General features: G+C 55.1%; 8 protein-coding genes; 4 read left to right on the top strand and 4 right to left on the bottom strand.

Annotated features, from left to right (window-relative positions):
- Nucleotides 1–4,086: 4,086 nt before the first annotated feature.
- On the bottom strand, nt 4,087–6,891 carry CHC_T00009573001 (Calcium-dependent Serine/threonine protein kinase). XM_005714740.1 is given in 2 exon segments: nt 4,087–4,398; nt 4,399–6,891. 1 exon segment carries the CDS (start codon nt 6,889–6,891, stop codon nt 4,399–4,401), a length of 2,493 nt encoding a protein of 830 aa, XP_005714797.1. The 3' UTR covers nt 4,087–4,398.
- A 241-nt stretch (nt 6,892–7,132) lies between these two features.
- Nucleotides 7,133–8,338, top strand: CHC_T00003309001 (hypothetical protein). The gene has a single exon (XM_005714739.1). It carries the CDS (start codon nt 7,133–7,135, stop codon nt 8,336–8,338), a length of 1,206 nt encoding a protein of 401 aa, XP_005714796.1.
- Nucleotides 8,339–8,461: 123 nt separating this feature from the next.
- CHC_T00003308001 (hypothetical protein) lies at nt 8,462–11,028 on the bottom strand. XM_005714738.1 is given in 2 exon segments: nt 8,462–9,774; nt 9,775–11,028. 1 exon segment carries the CDS (start codon nt 11,026–11,028, stop codon nt 9,775–9,777), a length of 1,254 nt encoding a protein of 417 aa, XP_005714795.1. The 3' UTR covers nt 8,462–9,774.
- Nucleotides 11,029–11,105: 77 nt separating this feature from the next.
- On the top strand, nt 11,106–11,216 carry CHC_T00003307001 (hypothetical protein). The gene has a single exon (XM_005714737.1). The coding sequence runs from the start codon at nt 11,106–11,108 to the stop codon at nt 11,214–11,216; it is 111 nt and encodes a 36-aa protein (XP_005714794.1).
- Nucleotides 11,217–11,225: 9 nt separating this feature from the next.
- Nucleotides 11,226–11,363, bottom strand: CHC_T00003306001 (hypothetical protein). Its single transcript, XM_005714736.1, has one exon. The coding sequence runs from the start codon at nt 11,361–11,363 to the stop codon at nt 11,226–11,228; it is 138 nt and encodes a 45-aa protein (XP_005714793.1).
- Nucleotides 11,364–11,648: 285 nt separating this feature from the next.
- Nucleotides 11,649–13,011, bottom strand: CHC_T00003305001 (hypothetical protein). XM_005714735.1 is given in 2 exon segments: nt 11,649–11,880; nt 11,881–13,011. 1 exon segment carries the CDS (start codon nt 13,009–13,011, stop codon nt 11,881–11,883), a length of 1,131 nt encoding a protein of 376 aa, XP_005714792.1. The 3' UTR covers nt 11,649–11,880.
- Nucleotides 13,012–13,453: 442 nt separating this feature from the next.
- CHC_T00003304001 (hypothetical protein) lies at nt 13,454–14,836 on the top strand. The gene has a single exon (XM_005714734.1). The coding sequence runs from the start codon at nt 13,454–13,456 to the stop codon at nt 14,834–14,836; it is 1,383 nt and encodes a 460-aa protein (XP_005714791.1).
- A 23-nt stretch (nt 14,837–14,859) lies between these two features.
- On the top strand, nt 14,860–15,636 carry CHC_T00003303001 (hypothetical protein). Its single transcript, XM_005714733.1, has one exon. It carries the CDS (start codon nt 14,860–14,862, stop codon nt 15,634–15,636), a length of 777 nt encoding a protein of 258 aa, XP_005714790.1.
- Nucleotides 15,637–15,918: the final 282 nt, after the last annotated feature.

The following is a 15,918-nucleotide window of genomic DNA, read 5'->3' as shown; positions in this document are numbered from 1 at the left end:
GGGCACGGCCGCCGTCGTCTTCTTTGTCGACCACTTGCTCGGCGTCTTCGGCTCGTTCACCGTCCTCAAGGGCGCCCTCTTCGTCGTCGTCGTCTTCATCATCGCCGCGCTGCCGGACGCCGCCCGCGTCGCCTCGCTCCCCGCCCTGCTGGAGGACGCGTCCGACTGGCACACCGCCGGCGCCCCGTTCCTCCTCAGCTGCGTCGCGCTCGGCGGGCTGGCGAACACCACCCCGGTTACGTTCAACTTGCTGCCGCGCAACGCCACGGCCAAGCAAGTTGCGCGCTACCGCGTCGCCATCCTCGTCGCGGTGCTCTTGTGCTACTTGCTCAACGTCGCCTGGGTGCTGGCGGTGCTGCAGGTCGTCCCGCGCGAGGCGGGGCCGGGGGAGCCGTCTCTCACAGTGGCGTATGAGGAGGGGCAGATTTCGACGGTGCCTTTGATTGACGCGTTGCATAATGGTCGCGCGGTGACGGGGCTCGTGCTGAAGGCGGTGGAGGTGATCGTGGAGTTGTTTATTTTCGTGTCGACGGGGGTGAGCTTTTTTGTCACTGCGGCTGGGCTGAAAAGTTTTGTGGACGGCGCGGCTGCGGTCGTGCCGGAGAGGTTTCCGGTGTTTCGGAGGGCGGGGCTGAATGCGGTGCCTTATGTGCTTGCGTACGTGCTCTCGTTCGGCACCGTGCTGGCGGTGGTCGTGACAAACCCGGAAGGGTTTATTGCAGTGCTGACCAGGTTTGTGTCGTTTAATGTCAACCTGCAGGCGGGCGCCGTCCTGTTTTTGATGCTGTACAACAGTAGGAAGGTGGTCACACTTGTTGGAAGAGAGGACGACGACGAGGCGGAGATGGGGCACGGGACTTCTTCGAGTTGTCTGGATAATAATCGGGATTGCGTGCCGGAGGAGGACGAGGGCAGCTCCCTGTTTATGTCCAACATCACGGCTTCGACCATCATCTGGTTCGGCTCAGCCTTCTTTCTCTTCGCGTGCCTCGTGGCCATTTTCGGGCCCATGTTCGGAATTGAGCTGAATGCTCCGAGTGAGTAGCGTGGAAGATCAGGGCACGTCCGTTGCGCCGGACACCCACCGAAAGTGTCATTCAAGGTAGTGATAGGTCGTTACGGAAATATCGGTGTCTTAGAATTTTTCTTCCCATGTAGCCAAGTTGTATCTCCAAGCTTGATATTATTATCTCTATTTGCGCATCGGTCACGAGGCAAATCTGAAGGCAAAGATCGCAAGCGTGCGTTTTCTAGTTGAATCTCATTCATGAGCGCTTCAGCAAAAAAAAAAAAAAACTGAGCAATGCGTGTTCCCCACTCCTGACTACTTCGCATATTGCAAAACCTTTGGAGCCGACAAGACGACCAGCACATCGATGCACGCATGTTGAACTGCTAGCTTGTTGGCATGCATGGACGAAACTTCTGACAAAACTGCACTCCCATCGGCTTGCAAAAACGCGGCTGCTACCCGTCGATCAGCGAGCAGTATCCTGAGCGCACGCAGCGCACTCTCCGTGCACGCATCGTTGCGATCCGCAAGGCGCTCAAAGCTGCGAAGAACCACGCCCGCCTCTGCTTGCGTCAGTTGCAAACTCCGTTTCACACTGTCGTCCTGCTGGGACGCTCGCTGACATGCCTCCGAGCACACCGCCAATAACTGCAACGAAGCCTCCCATGTCTGCGCCTTCATGTCAGGCGCTTCCAGATTCGATAGCAGAGCGAGCACTAATGGTAAAGATACGTCGCTAAGGGCAGCGGCAAAGACGCGACCCCAGTCGTTTCGCAACACAGTCGCGGCAACGGCCTCCACTAAAGGCGCGTCCTGGACATGAACCGTGGCAGTTTGTAGCACTTTCTGCACGACACTGGCATCGCCAGGTGCTAGCGGCACGGGTGCCTCCGCTACGGCGTCCAACGCACTAACAGCGGCTAGAATCTCCTCTGGGGAGCCGCTTTCCCGAAAGACAGTCTCAAACGCTCTTCTTAATGCGGCCTCATGTAGGCCATCATGTGTGGCCGGTTGCTTCGCAATAGCAGCGATCTCGAGCCATTTCTGGGTTCGCTCACACAGCGGGGCCTCGACGATTGCGTTTGCCCGTTGCCTGAGTGCGGGGGTAACATCAACGGGGGAGGGTGGGTACTCGATGACGACATCGACGTCGGCGAAGGACAGGCGGCGTCTGCATCGCGGGGGCGAGTCGCACGTGGCGATGGCGGAGCGACGCTTCGACGGCTCGTGCGGGGATTGCGGGGGAGGGGCGGAGACGCGGCGGCCTTGCGAGGGGAAGAGGAAAGTGCCCAAGCGGGCGAGGGGGGTAGTCATGAGTTGCGGGTTCGTTTTGACGACGAAGGGGGGAGGGGCGGTGGCGGGGATAGACGCCGGTGTAGACAGGTGCGAGAGGAGGTTAATGAGGGAGTTAGGACCAAGCTTTTGGCGCTTGGCAGTGCATTTGAATTTTTTGGCGCCAAAATTGCGCGGGAGGTCCTTCTTGTCTGTGTCGGCAATTAACTTTACACGGTCGCAGGACTTGATGGCATGGGAGCACATGCAGACATCTATGACAGGGGTTAAGGTTACACGCCGGGTCTCACCGTCAGCAGCTGCCGTATGTTGTATGTCTGGTGTCCGCTGGGACATCCCGTGAGGTGGGTTTCATCGCGAGTGTGCCGTTTTCTCAATCGTAATCTTATCAACACACCTCCCAGAAATGAAGCGCAGTACAGTACAATAGGTCCGCAAATCACTCTTGTTTGCTACTCAGGGGAGAGATCTTCCCACGACGCAACGCTTGCAGTTTTTTTCCGTGCGCCTCGACATGTAGTGCTGAGTATGCCTCTCAATTCATGGCAGCGGCCGCTTTCACAACGCGAACAGGATACAGGGGGGTACCCTATTTAGTGCTACCCCGTGTAGCGTGATAAAATAGGCACTAAATCGGGTTTGGCACAAGAACGGTAACTTAACAAGAAGACTGAATATAGTATTTAACTAAGGAAACCCGTCAAGGTCGTCTGTTTCTGCTTCTTCTGTGGCTTGAGAGCCTCAAATATGATGCGTCTAGCCTTGCGCAAATGTGAAGACGCATCAGGTAGCGAGAGAGCTACCGCTGCCGCCTCTAATTTTGAGAACTCATTCGCTGCTTCGATCAAAGAGAGAGAACGAGCCTGACTAGCATTAGAAATCTCCTCCATCACTGTATCTGTATGCTCTGCTTCAGTTCGCCCAGATGAAACACATCTAGACCCATCCATTTCCTCCATAATTCTCTCCACCTCTTCTAGAGCTTCTGTTTCCATGGCCTCTCTGACTTCACTTGAATCCTCTACCATAACCCAACCATTAATATTACTTTCATTTAACGTAGCAATATCAGCAGCATCCCTTTGGTCATTAACATTGCTCACATTTGCATTTTTTGCCTGGAGAGATAGGCCCGACATATCTTTTAAAACAGATTCCATGGCGTCCTTCGGGAACACGTTCTTGTATTTTGTGACCAAGGGCACTTGTTTATCATACCTTTTGGTGTAGAGCCGTTAGAGTAGCACTAAACCGGGACATACACTATATATAGAGGCACTAAATCGGGTACCCCCCTGTAGCTACAATTCGACATCCTGCGAAGGGGCACTATTCACAGTGCTCGTTGTTTACAGTGCATCTAGTGCATGCCACGCTCATGCTCCTAGCAATTCGCTTCTGTTCTACGCCGCTTTATGTTCGTCACACCTTCATGCCAAGAGGTCTGTGGAGTCTATGAAACTGCGAGCCCCATTCTATTTTTGTGGCACTTCTGCCAGCCTGAGTAGCAAAAGGCGAGGGGTTGCTACACGTGAATCTTGCAATTATGCTCTACGAAATACTCCACACGACTCAATCAAGCCTTGTACTTATTTGCCTGCCATTTACTGTGTTATGTGGCTTGTGGAATGCTCAAGCACCAGTCGATCTAAAGAGCACCTAATCTGCTACTCGGCCCGCTCATCAGCCTCCGTATCTCGCTGCCTCCAGCTGTTCGATTGGAGAGGCACACTAAACCGCACGCTACCCGTATCGTACGTGTAGCACAGCAGATAAAAAACGATAAGAAACTAAAAATACTGACATCCGTTTCTCCTTAAACGACTCTTCGCGTTGTCTGATCATAATCAATTTCGACGATGATTACAAGGATCACATGCGAAGTCAACATTGCATATTTGCACTGATCCCTTCACCATTAACACTGCATAACAATACAATACATACCTTCCCATGGTGCTTGCGTTTCTACCTATACAAATTAAGCAAGCAGTACCATCTCGCTACTGGACATCACCAAACCCGACCGCAGTTCCATCTAACGCAGCTATCATTCTGGAGGCCTATTTTCCAATCCTAACACTTGTTCACACCTACTCACCGTCGCTCATGCCGAGGTCCCGCTTGATGAGATTTAGAGAATTGGCGATCGCCAGGAAATCGGGTCGATTCGAAACGTCCTGGTCCCAGCATTCTCGTATCAGTGCCTGCACTGCACTGGGAATGTTGTCCTCTTTCAGAAACCGTGGTCGTTCTCCGCGCACAGCCACCTTCATCAACAACTGCGTCACGTGTGGCATTCGCCCAAATGGTATTCGTCCGCAGCAAATTTCCCAGCTCACAATAGCGAAACTGTACACGTCCGACCCCATCTGATACTTTTGTGCGTTCATTACCTCGGGCGCCATCGTCACCAGTGATCCTGTCATACCGCGCTCCTGCCCCGGAACTAGCGAAGCTTGCGTAGTGTTTAACTTGGACAGCCCAAAGTCGATAATCGTTGCCTTGTAGTTGCCGTCATTTTGCATTGATATCAAAATGTTTGCAGACTTCAAATCTCGATGCAGTACCACTGGAACTCTCCCATGAAGATACAACATACCCCGTGCAATGTTCTGAATGAGCATCACTTTTTGTCTAAGATTCAAGGAAATCTTCTCAGGACCATGTAGACAGTCAAACAGACTCCCACCTTCGATCAACTCGCTTACAATGCAGAGAGGATACCGTGGATCAACACAGGCACCCATGTACAACAACAAGTTTGGATGCCGTATTGATTTCAAAAGAGATACCTCTTGTAGAAAACGTGCGCGGTGGTTTGCCATCTCAGCGATAGCATCATCTTCACCTTCATGGTATTGACTATGGCCCATCACACTGTCAAACTCCGGTTCAAAACTCTCGCCATCTACCTGATAACGGGACATCCTATCTACACTAGAATCACCGGCGATTTCCTTCATATCTACCGGCTTACCCGAAGAATCCAACAGCAGCTTTGGACCCCACCGGAAAACCTTAACAGCAACTGGAGAATCTAGCCATCTGCATTTCCAAACCGTCGCAAACGAGCCACTGCCGATTTCCTTCTCAAAATCTAGATGACGAAAGTCAATTTCAAAAGTTCCAATCGCGTTGAGCGTCAGTGAGCGACTGTGTCTTGGTGTTCGTATAGATGAGCCGTCGCAAGAAGACGACGTGTCACTGTCCTCGGACGACTGCGAGATATTGAGATTATTGGACGGCACGGAATCGATCTCTCCGGATTCATTGTCCGACTTCGCGCTGCTGCTCGGGATATTGAAGAGGTCACTGGAGATGGTCGGAGGTAGAACTGAAGAACTAGCTTGCGAAGAAGCGTTGAGAGCGAAGCTGTCTCTCCAAAAGGCCTTGTCAGCAAATCCCAAAAGGCTTAGTTCTTGAGCGAGAAGAGCCTGCTCACGCTCGTTCCGTAATCGAGCAACACCACGAGCTGTTCCATGGCAAAGCATGTCAAGCCATGTCTTCACAACAGGATCTTGCGAGCACCACTTTGAAAAGTCTGTAAACCCGATTTGGCCATCACCGTCTTGATCGTGTTGAGCAAGGGCTTTATTAGCCATTTCCTCAACAATCTCTTTGTTACCACGTCGTAGACGGGCGAGGGATTTCCCCTCCATAGAGTCGGAAGCCTTGAAATCTTGGCTCTTTGCAAAGCTGCTCATGATGCGAAAAACTTGTCTAATCTCCTCACGATTTAGGTAGCCTGAACCGTCAGCGTCATACATAAGGAAGAGATATCTCAAGCGCTCCTCCTCGCTCCCCTTGCTGAGAATAGTCATGCCGGCAACAAACTCCTTAAGATTGAGCATCTCGCCAGACGAGTAGAAAAGAGAGTAGGCAAAGTTGAATAGCGAGGAATGGTCGGTACTATCATCGACAGTATCATCGACTATAGACGAAAAAAGGTCGAAAAACTGTGCGCGCGATAACCAACCCTTGCCCTCGGCATCGAGCAAGTTGAAGCGTTGCTTGAGAGCGGTCAACTCAGTGTAGTCCCAGCGATGCGAGCTCAGTCTGGTGTTCGGACTGCTTCCATAATCACTCAGGGAAGGTCGGCTCTGCGCCGGACTCGGCGGAGATTGGAAAGGAACTGGGCCCCCGAGTGGTGTGGATGCTGTTGAAACCGGTTTGCCGCTGGGAAGGGTAGGAAAAGGAGGGCTTGGATTTCCGCTTTGGATGCTGCCAGCACTATCAGAGTTTGTAAACGTGCTCGTCGTGCGAACCCAACACTGGGGAACCTGTGCACTACAATCATGATGTTGCTGATGATCATAGTCCTTGTCATCTTGCTTGACGGCGAAGATCCCTGTGGAAGAGGTGCTTCCATGCGGAGGGGCGGCTGTACTTCCTTCAGCAAGCGCGAGGCCGAGGCCTGCGCGGGGTTGCTGGGCGAGGCGTGACCATCTGAGGTGGGCGCGGTCGAAGTCGGCCGAACGGGCCGGGCGAGACGAGGAGACCAAGTGCGTGGTGTCTGATATGACGGGTTGGGACTCTGCTGCGCGTTGCGAGGAGGGCGGGCGCCCGGGGAGACGGAAAACCATACGAAGGCAGGGGCGCGGCTGGCGCCTCGCGAAGGTAGAAGGACTTCGGTGACGCAAGAGGGCAACCTCTTTTTGGACGTTGGAAGAGTGCGCTGAATGCCGACCAAAATGAAAGAATTTTCCCATTTTCATGATTCCTTTGCTCGAACCTCCCAGACACGCGTCTTCATCTCCCCGCGTGCACCTACCCCTCCCACCATTCCCGTCTCCAACACACGGCAGCCTCTCCCTCCCCCTCACCATGCCTCCGCTTCCTGCTTTTGTTGCCGCTCTCCCGCTTTCCCAATCCCGCCCTTCCGCCGCATGTACGCATCGACGTCTCGCTCGGCAATGTCCCGTGGCTACGGCTGGCACAACCGCGTCTTCCAGCAATGGTGCTACGCCACTTCTTGTCCGCGCCGCTCGTGGCGAACCAGTCCCCCGTCCCCCAGTGTGGCTCATGCGTCAGGCCGGCCGCTATATGGCTGATTTCCGTGCCTTCTCCGACCATCACCCGTTTCGCCATCGCTCTGAGACCCCCGACATTGCGTTTGAGCTATCCATGCAGCCGTATCGCGCGTTCGCTACCGACGCCGTAATCATGTTTTCCGACATCCTCACCCCTCTTCCAGCTCTCGGCATCGATTTTGACATTGTGTCCGGCAAAGGTCCCCGAATCCCCGACCCGATTCGCACCATAGACCAAGCGCGTCGCTTCGCCTCCGCCTCTTTCGATCCCGCGTCCTCCCTCCCTTTCGTTGCCGAGCTTCTGAAAAGATTACGGGACGAGCTTGCGTCAGAACCAGCTGCCCTTGTTGGATTTGTTGGAGCCCCGTTTACGTTGGCAGCCTACGCCATCGAGGGAGCCGCTGCCAAGAACATCGTCGCCACCAAGCGGCTCATGTATTCTTCCACAGAAGAAGAGCAAGTCTTGTCTACCGTCCTTGATAAGCTAGGCTCCGTCGTAGCCGATTATGCCGTCTTCCAGGTGCGTCAAGGCGCCCAGGTGATACAGTTTTTCGACTCGTGGGCACACCATCTCAGCCCTGATCAGTACTCCACCTACGCTCTCCCCGCTGCCCGTAAGGCTGCAGAGTCCTTCAAGGCGCAATGTCCGAAGATCCCACTCATTTTCTTTGCCAACGGTGCTGGCGGGAAGCTGGAGATGATCCAGGATCAACTCGGGCATGTCGTAGATGTTGTCGGTATTGACTGGTCGGTGAGCATGAGTGACGCGCGGAGGAGACTGGGTAAGGACGTCGTATTACAGGGCAATGTGGATCCTAGCATTTTGGCGACGGGGAGCGAGGACGCGATTCGAAAAGCCGTGCGCGACACGGTTTCGCAAGCCGATGGGCCGCTTATTTTGAACTTGGGCCACGGGGTCATCAAGGAGACGCCGGAGGACGCTGTCGGTGTGTTTTGTGACGCTGCTAGAAACATGGCTGCTGCGGAAGTCGTTGCATAGGATGCAAAGAGAGAGCCTTGTGGGTCAGGCAGTAGAAAGGGCTTCGTACGGCTAGCAACTCAGTCTTGCCAATGCGTTGGTATTTGTTGCGCCTCTGTCGTCTTCAGGATTCAGGCGCAGCAATTAAAACTTCGGGATTCCAGGTTTAATTTATTATCACGAACGAACACTACGCGTGAAATCAAAATAGCGTTCGACAGGTAGAAGGTAAGACTGCTGAAGAGTGGATTTCTGTTTGCCTGTGTAAGTTTCAGTTGAAGTGATGCTTATCACTTGCATAATGCTGTATTCGAAACAGAAAGAAGCAAAAGCGTCTCCTGTTCTATCTTTTCTTGACGGACAAGTTAGCGAATAATACAGTAGAACTCTGCGTCGTAAAACACCAATCCAGGTTTCACTCACCGACGTGGAGAGTAGCAGCCAATAGCTACGGAAGGACGAAAATGGGAGAGGATTAGCAAAAACGGTAAAAGCAAGAAACGCAGTGACGTGTCGAGGTGCGGCGCAATCTCTTCCCCGACCGCCCGCCCGCTCACCGTGGGCTACCGTCGTTAACCAGCAGCGCCACTCCAAACACAACGTTCAACAATGCCCCCATAGCAATCCCCCTCTTCCATCTCCTGCTCAGCGCAATGCTGCGATCGAGCGACAAAATGAGCATGATTAGTCCCAACAGAGCCCCTAACGTGAACCCGAACAAATAGTCTGTCCACGCGCCATCTTCCGCTTCCGGCATTTCCATCTGCACCCCACCCGGATTCTGCGCCGCAAGGGCGAGGCGCTCATTCGCCTCAAGCTCGTCCAAGTCGAGCCGCAGGGGCTCCCCGCCGGCCTCCTCCTCCTCGTCAAGCAAGAAGGAAAAGCGCACGGCGATGATTTGCTCGTCCGACAGCCCCGCAGCGCGCAGGGTGGCAATAGTCTGCGTGGCGGCCGGTAGCAGGATGCGAGTCTCGCCTGTGGCGTCCTCGGTGACGAGAATCGGGCGCGGTCCGTGCTGCGACGCGGCGTCGGCATGGTCAGTCTTGGGGTCGGGGGCGTGCGCGGCGTCCAGTTCCGACACGGCGCAGTGGATGAAGTCGCCGTCATGCACGGAGGCACTCGCCAGCGTCGCCGCGGGATGTAACAGCTTCCCCGCGGCGATGAGACGCAGACGGTGCTTCGCTGGGTCTAGCCGCGCGGGCGCGGCGGCAAAAATAGCGGCGCGTAAGTCGGCGACAGTGGCGGCGTCGGGTACAGCGACGGGGAGTGAAGTCTCCGTCGCGGCGAGGCAAACTCGTAGTTGGAGCATGTCGAAGGGAGATGTTCAAGTGGAAGCGGAGCAGCAGGGTCGGAGATGAAAGGGTTTCGAAGAAATAGAAAAATCAATGCATGGCTAGAATGCAACCGAGCACGCTTCGAATTCATGCTTTGCGGACAGCAGTGCTAGTGCCGGCCTGTCACAGGAGTCCCTCCATCACCTGCACAGACCTCCTCCACTGCGCAAACGCCTCGACCCACCTTCCCATCTCTTCCTCGCCAACCCGCACGACTTTCTCCGTACTCCACCACTCCTCTCCCGCCTCCCCATCGACAACCTCCTTTGCCGTTCGCCCGGCTCCCACAATCCCTACACCCTTCGCCTCGCTTCCGACCTCCACTTCCCCCCCACCAACCAAAGCTGCAATTCCCCTCACAAGCACCTCACACTCGACACCTCCCCCAACCATGCGCACGCCCCTTCCCGCACCACCGCCCCCCGCCTCCGCCAGCGCGAACACAACTCCCTCCACCACTGCTCGCGCCACTTCCTCCCGTCCCACCCCGCCCGTCATCCCCACCAAGCCCCCCCTCATCCCCACGCTGGGCCTCGGACACCTTCTCCCCTCCAAGTATGGGACATAACTCAGCCCCCCCGCCCCCACTGCAGCCCCCCTCGCCAGTCGGCATACCTCCCCCGCGTCTACTCCCCCCAGCAGCGTTGCCCCCGCAAAGCTCACGTTCACCCCTGCTGCTCCCACGCTCCCCACCCTCACCTCTAACCTCTCATCACCCGCGTGTCCAAGCCTGAACACCCCGTCCTCGACCTCCTTCAACCCCTTCCGCTCCACGCTCCCTCCCACCCACCCGCTGCTCCCACAATACACATACAACCCCCCCCCACGCCCCTCTCTCCCTGCCCCAACCGTCGCGCTAAACGCGTCGCCTCCCGCGTGCACCACCGGAATCCCCTCCATCTCCCCTCTCCCCAACTCCTCTGCTACCAACTTACTCACGCGTCCCACCACTTGCGGCCGCGCCAATATGTCCGGTAGCAACGTCTCGAAGTGCCCTAGACCGGCCAGGCGCAGCATCTCGCTATCATACTCGCGATGCGCCCCACGCGTCAGCCCTGTCGTGGAGACGGTCGTCGCGTCAGTCACCGTCGGTTTTTCCTTACAAAACTTATGCACAACATAGTCCGCAGCGCCCAGTAGCAGTTTGTACGAGGCCATAGCTTGCTGTGTGGGTGGGGGGAGCAGCGTGAGCTTAGGGAGGATGCCCGTTGCGTCGACCCGCTCGCCAAGCTGTGCCGAAAGAGAGGCGGCCGCGGCCTGTGCGCGTGCGTCAGAGTAGAGAACAGCTTCTGTCCGAAGAAGAGCAGGAGGGGAAGGACCTACGGCGATCAAGTCCTGCATCTGTCCTGAGGAGCCGTAAGCACACAAGATCACCATGGAAGCGTACCGTTAGAGGCTCGCGCCCTGCTAGCAATGTGCACAGAAATCTGGCCGCGCTCGTACCTGTGACAGAAATGGCGACGATGTGTTCGTCTTCCTGGGCGTTGGCGAGCGCCTCCCTGCCCGTCCGCAGGGCTGCTCCGAACCAATCACTCACTCGCTGTGTGACCTGCTGGTTGCCGTAGGAGAGTGTTTCATGAGCAACGCGAGATATTGGGCCGAGCCTTCCGTTCTGATCGATGAAGCAAAGCGCCGCTTTTGTCGCTGAAGTGCCTACGTCGATTCCTAGAACGGCGCGGCGTTTGTTGGCAGAGGAGGCACAGCAGAGCCATCTCATCCGTGGAGAAAGGAAAGTTGCACCGTTGTTCCGGCTGGATGTTGCAGTCGCCGGGCAGAGCGAATGATGGGGCACATCTGGAATGAAAGCAGATTGGGGGAACTGTGGGGCAGTAAGAAAAGCCGCAGAAAGACACGGCTCACTCTCAAGGATATTCCAGAAAGCCATGACTGTGAGTAATCCTATCCTATTATGCGTCTCTCCGTGCGTTCGTGGTTGCTTGAAGGGGTGGAGCACATCTGAGCTCGCAAATTAAATGTCAAATTTGCGTCGGGTTTCCAGGTACAGAGGAAACATATTTAGCATCCCAATGCCTGAGAAGTAAGAGATCATGGTCGTCGCATAAACGATGGCGACCCCACGCGATAAAAGTAAAGAATAAACTGCGGGTGCAGAGAACTTTCGCGCTCACCAAAAGTATCATCTATGTAAACAAAAATGCTCAAGCCTACTTACTATCTGCCCGGTCTCAGGAAGGACTGTAATCGGACATGTCGTTCTCCACAACCGCATCATGCATTGAAATCCAGTCCCCATTGTTCGTACTGCCTCCTGTCCTCCTTCCATTTCCCCCTCACTTTGACTGTCAAGATCAAATGGACGGTGCTCCCAAGCACCTCTGCGAGTTCGTGTCTCGCCCTCATACTGATCTCCTTAATGACCGCACCCCCTCTGCCTGTGACAATCATCTTCTGGCTCTTCCTGGCAACAAGCACATCTTGCGTAATGCGAATCGATCCATCCGCCAAGTCTTTATAACTGGTCGTCTCGATAGCAATCTCATACGGCAGCTCTTGTTTCAATACCATAAAGGCCTTCTCCCTCGACACCTCTGCCGCAAGCAATCTCGATGGCATATCCGTCAAGTCATCCTCTGGATACAACCACGGTCCCATCGGCATTCTCTCCTTCACCCAAGTCGCAAACTCATCCACACCGTTGCCATATCGGGCCGACATCATATGCAGTTGTGCACCTGCCTCTTCCAACCCCGTCTTCTCCATGACAGCGTGCATTCTCTCCTCAACGAACGGGCGTTCCTCCTCCGGCACGGCGTCAATCTTATTGGCACACAACTTAATCTCTGCTTGATGTCCCTTAATCCTCTTCTCCGCTACGCGGGCCATAACAGTCTCTGTATCCTTCGGCACGACGAGCTTGCGAATGTCCTGGCGGCGGCCTTCATGAAACATGACTGCAACGTCCAAGACGATGGCGATGGCGTCTGCAGAGGCGGCGGACTTCCAGGCGGACTTGACCATAGCGCGGGCCAAACGTGAAGAGGCTGGGAAAATTCCTGGGGTGTCAAGATAAACGACTTGGGTAGCGTCGGACGTAGCGAGGCCGGCGATGCGGCAGCGCGTGGTCTGCACTTTTGGGGTAACAATGGCGAGCTTTTGGCCAAGAAGACGGTTGAGGAGCGTAGATTTCCCAGAGTTAGAAGGGCCGACGAGGGCGGCGAACCCGCAAAAGGTGTTGATGGGGGTGTCAGCGAGAGAGGGAGAGGCGACGGGGGATGGCTGGGAAGTTTGGGAAGACTGGGACGGCTGGGGAGCCGTTTTTGCACAAGATAATGGGGTGTAAAAGTAACGTGACCGACGGGGGGGTGAGAGGAGGGCAGGGGCCGGAAGGAAGGCAGTCATAATTGCAGATGGCAGGAATAAACGAAGCCGAAAAGCGCAAGGAAGATAACTGTGAGTTGGAGGGGGAAGAAGAAACAAATGTCACATGGGAGAGGAGATTTGATCCCAAGATGAGGAGCGGCCTGACGACGCGCAACTTAATTTTCAGAAAAGTAATTTCTGTAGGATCAAAAAACGCGGCCGTTTTCAAGTCTCCTCTTCCGCCCTCACACGTCACAAAATACCACTTTCTGTCTCTTTCGCCTTTCAGCCTCTTCTCTTCCCTCCTCTTCTGAATCCTCTTTGTTCCAATGCCACTCGGCCCCCCCACCTTCACCCTTCACCATTGACCATTCGCCCTTCGCCCTTCGCCCTTCGCCCTTCGCCCTTCGCCCTTCGCCCTTCACCCTTTACCCTTTACCCTTTACCATTAGCCATTCACCCTTCACCGCTTCATTGCGCCATGTCCACTACCCCTACCGCCCCCACCACGCCCACTCCCACCACCCCCCAAAAGCGGCGCCGCCTGGGACTCCAAGTCTCCGTCGAAGCGGGAGCGGACGGGAAACCCCCCGTCCACCAGGTCTTCTCCGACGGTACATATCTCCCGGCCTCCGACAGCCACTTCGACCGCACCTCCGCCGCCGCCTCCGCTTTCGTGTACCGCTCCCTCGCCTCGGGCGCCCCTGCTTCCGCATCCGCAGAGACCAATGCCACAGACTCGCACGACACACAAGCGCAATGGGCCCAAAAAGCTTTTGTTTCCGTCGACGGCTCCATCTACGAGCTCCGTCAGTTTCTCGCTGCCATCGAAGCACTTAGAGCGCAGACGCCTCTGCTCGAACTGAAGAGAACCGTGCCGAAGGTCGCGCGCAAGGCAGCCACTGTCGCTGAACGCGAGGGCCACGGTATGATGGAAGCCAAGAAGAGGCTTGCAAATCGAAGTGCAGACTTTCTGCTCGATAGGGTTAACGCCTTGGAGAAGTGGATCGAAAAGGATAATGCGTTTTGCGAAGCCTTTCTGTCGCTAAGGAAACTCTGCAATGGCGTCAGACGCCGTTCTAACAGTACCCCTCTAATCGACGTCGGTGATGGAGACTACGTTCCCGTCCTGCGCCCACCAGATCTCCAATCTCCCTCCTCAACCCAACTTCGAAACCCGCCCGGCCCCCTTCCTGTGGAAGAGGACAAGGTTGCTCCAGTGCTTCGTGTTGAGTTTCCTGCCGCGACCTATCTCAAGTTTGCCGTCAGTGGTCTGGACGAGGAGCGCCCCGTCACCCCTGCCCCTGTCGTCCAGGAGAATGAGCGCTCAGCGGATGATCAGTCTATTCGAGCTGTGATCCGTCGCGTACGCCTCGCAAGAGTTTCCGCTTTTCGAAGAAGGACATTTGACCAAATGGCGAAAGAGGCCCCCTCCCTACCGTTGCTCACGGAGCGCACAACTAATACTATGTGCTTACAAAGTGGCCCTCGCGATTTTTTGCGAATCGAGAAGACCCGCCTGGGCGGCACAGCGCCCTCCCTAGACACCAACACAGACCCCCACTCCCCGGTACTCGATGATTTTGGAGATATGCAAACAGCGAGCCTGTTGCAAATCATCGCCATCCGCTCATGCCTTTCTCAAACCATCACCGTATTTTCCTATCCCCCTCACACCATTATGGAACGCGTGATTGACGCTGCCATCATTCGCGGCGTCATGCAAGAAACTGAAAAGATCCTCGACCTGTCAATATGCTTCGCGTTCGATTGGAGTGGACCAGAGGCACTTCACGCGTCGAGGAGTCTCGCGTTCGCGTCTTTTCGGCAAGCCCGGACGGAGACGGTCCGGACCGTGCCTTAATCACAGTGGAGCCCATTTCCAGGATGAATAACAGCGGCATTGACGCGCATAACGCACACGTTCGCATCCTCCCCGCATTTGGCGTCGTCATTCCGGCCCCCGATGACCCCGGCGCGAGAGGACGAATGGTCGCGGCGGTTCCCCCTCCGTCGTCACACCAGGCATCAAACCCTAACTCTAATCCTAACAGCCCGAATCTGCCTCCTTACGCGCTGGACGACATACCTCGTTCGTACGTGTGTCCTGTCGGACCAGAGATTCTTTCCGTTTTGAGTCTTCTTCTTTGCGGTCGCCTGCTGGATGCTCTTGAAACGGAGGCGCGAGCTGGACAGGAAGAATTTTTCGACGTCGATCGACAATGTTTCACGGTCATTGTGTATGCCCCGACAAATGGCCATACATTAAAGGCAAAAGTATGGCCGACAGGTTCTGGTGTTGGGGATGAGATACCACTCGCAACCGCATGGTTCGATGGCCACAAGATACGGGACTTTCCTGCGTTTGGCCCTGGTCGTGTGGATGCCTGGAAATCACTGTTACGAAAGCTTGTGGCTGGAGATGTTGACACTGGGAAGGAAAAAAAGATAACGGAAGAAGACGATATGCACCCCACATGCAAGCCCGATGCTATGCAAGTCGAATCCCCGCATCAAAAGCGACCAACACATCTGAGCGTCGCCAGAGCTGTGGGACCGGGTATGGCGGATGTGCCACCAGCAGCAGGCTCTGCCTTAAAACGGCAATTTCCCTTTTCACAGCCTGAAGTCGAGAACGCCAATCAATTTCATTTCAACTCGTGATGTACATAAAGCAAAGAGTTTCAGTTTTAAGTTTTCCTGACATATCTGTACTATTATTTCGTCGTTGTAAATGTAGACTCTCCTGCGCAATGTCTTCGACAGGTCCCTTGGGGACAGCCAAAACGGTATGCAACAGAGGGATGATGAAGCTAGCCGGTGACTCATGGAAGTCCTCAAATGAACCACAAGCCCTAATCCAGTTCTGAGATGGCATCTCCGTAGGCAGCTTGGGATGTTTGTGTAATTTTAGTTTTTGCTTCCCTCTCTGACATGATCAATGCG

The sequence above is a fragment of the Chondrus crispus genome, genomic scaffold (genome assembly GCF_000350225.1).
Source record: "Chondrus crispus Stackhouse genomic scaffold, scaffold_185, whole genome shotgun sequence".
Lineage (NCBI taxonomy): Eukaryota > Rhodophyta > Florideophyceae > Gigartinales > Gigartinaceae > Chondrus > Chondrus crispus.
The sequence above is the reverse complement of the archived record's forward strand: the minus strand, read 5'-3'. Positions and strand labels throughout refer to the sequence as shown.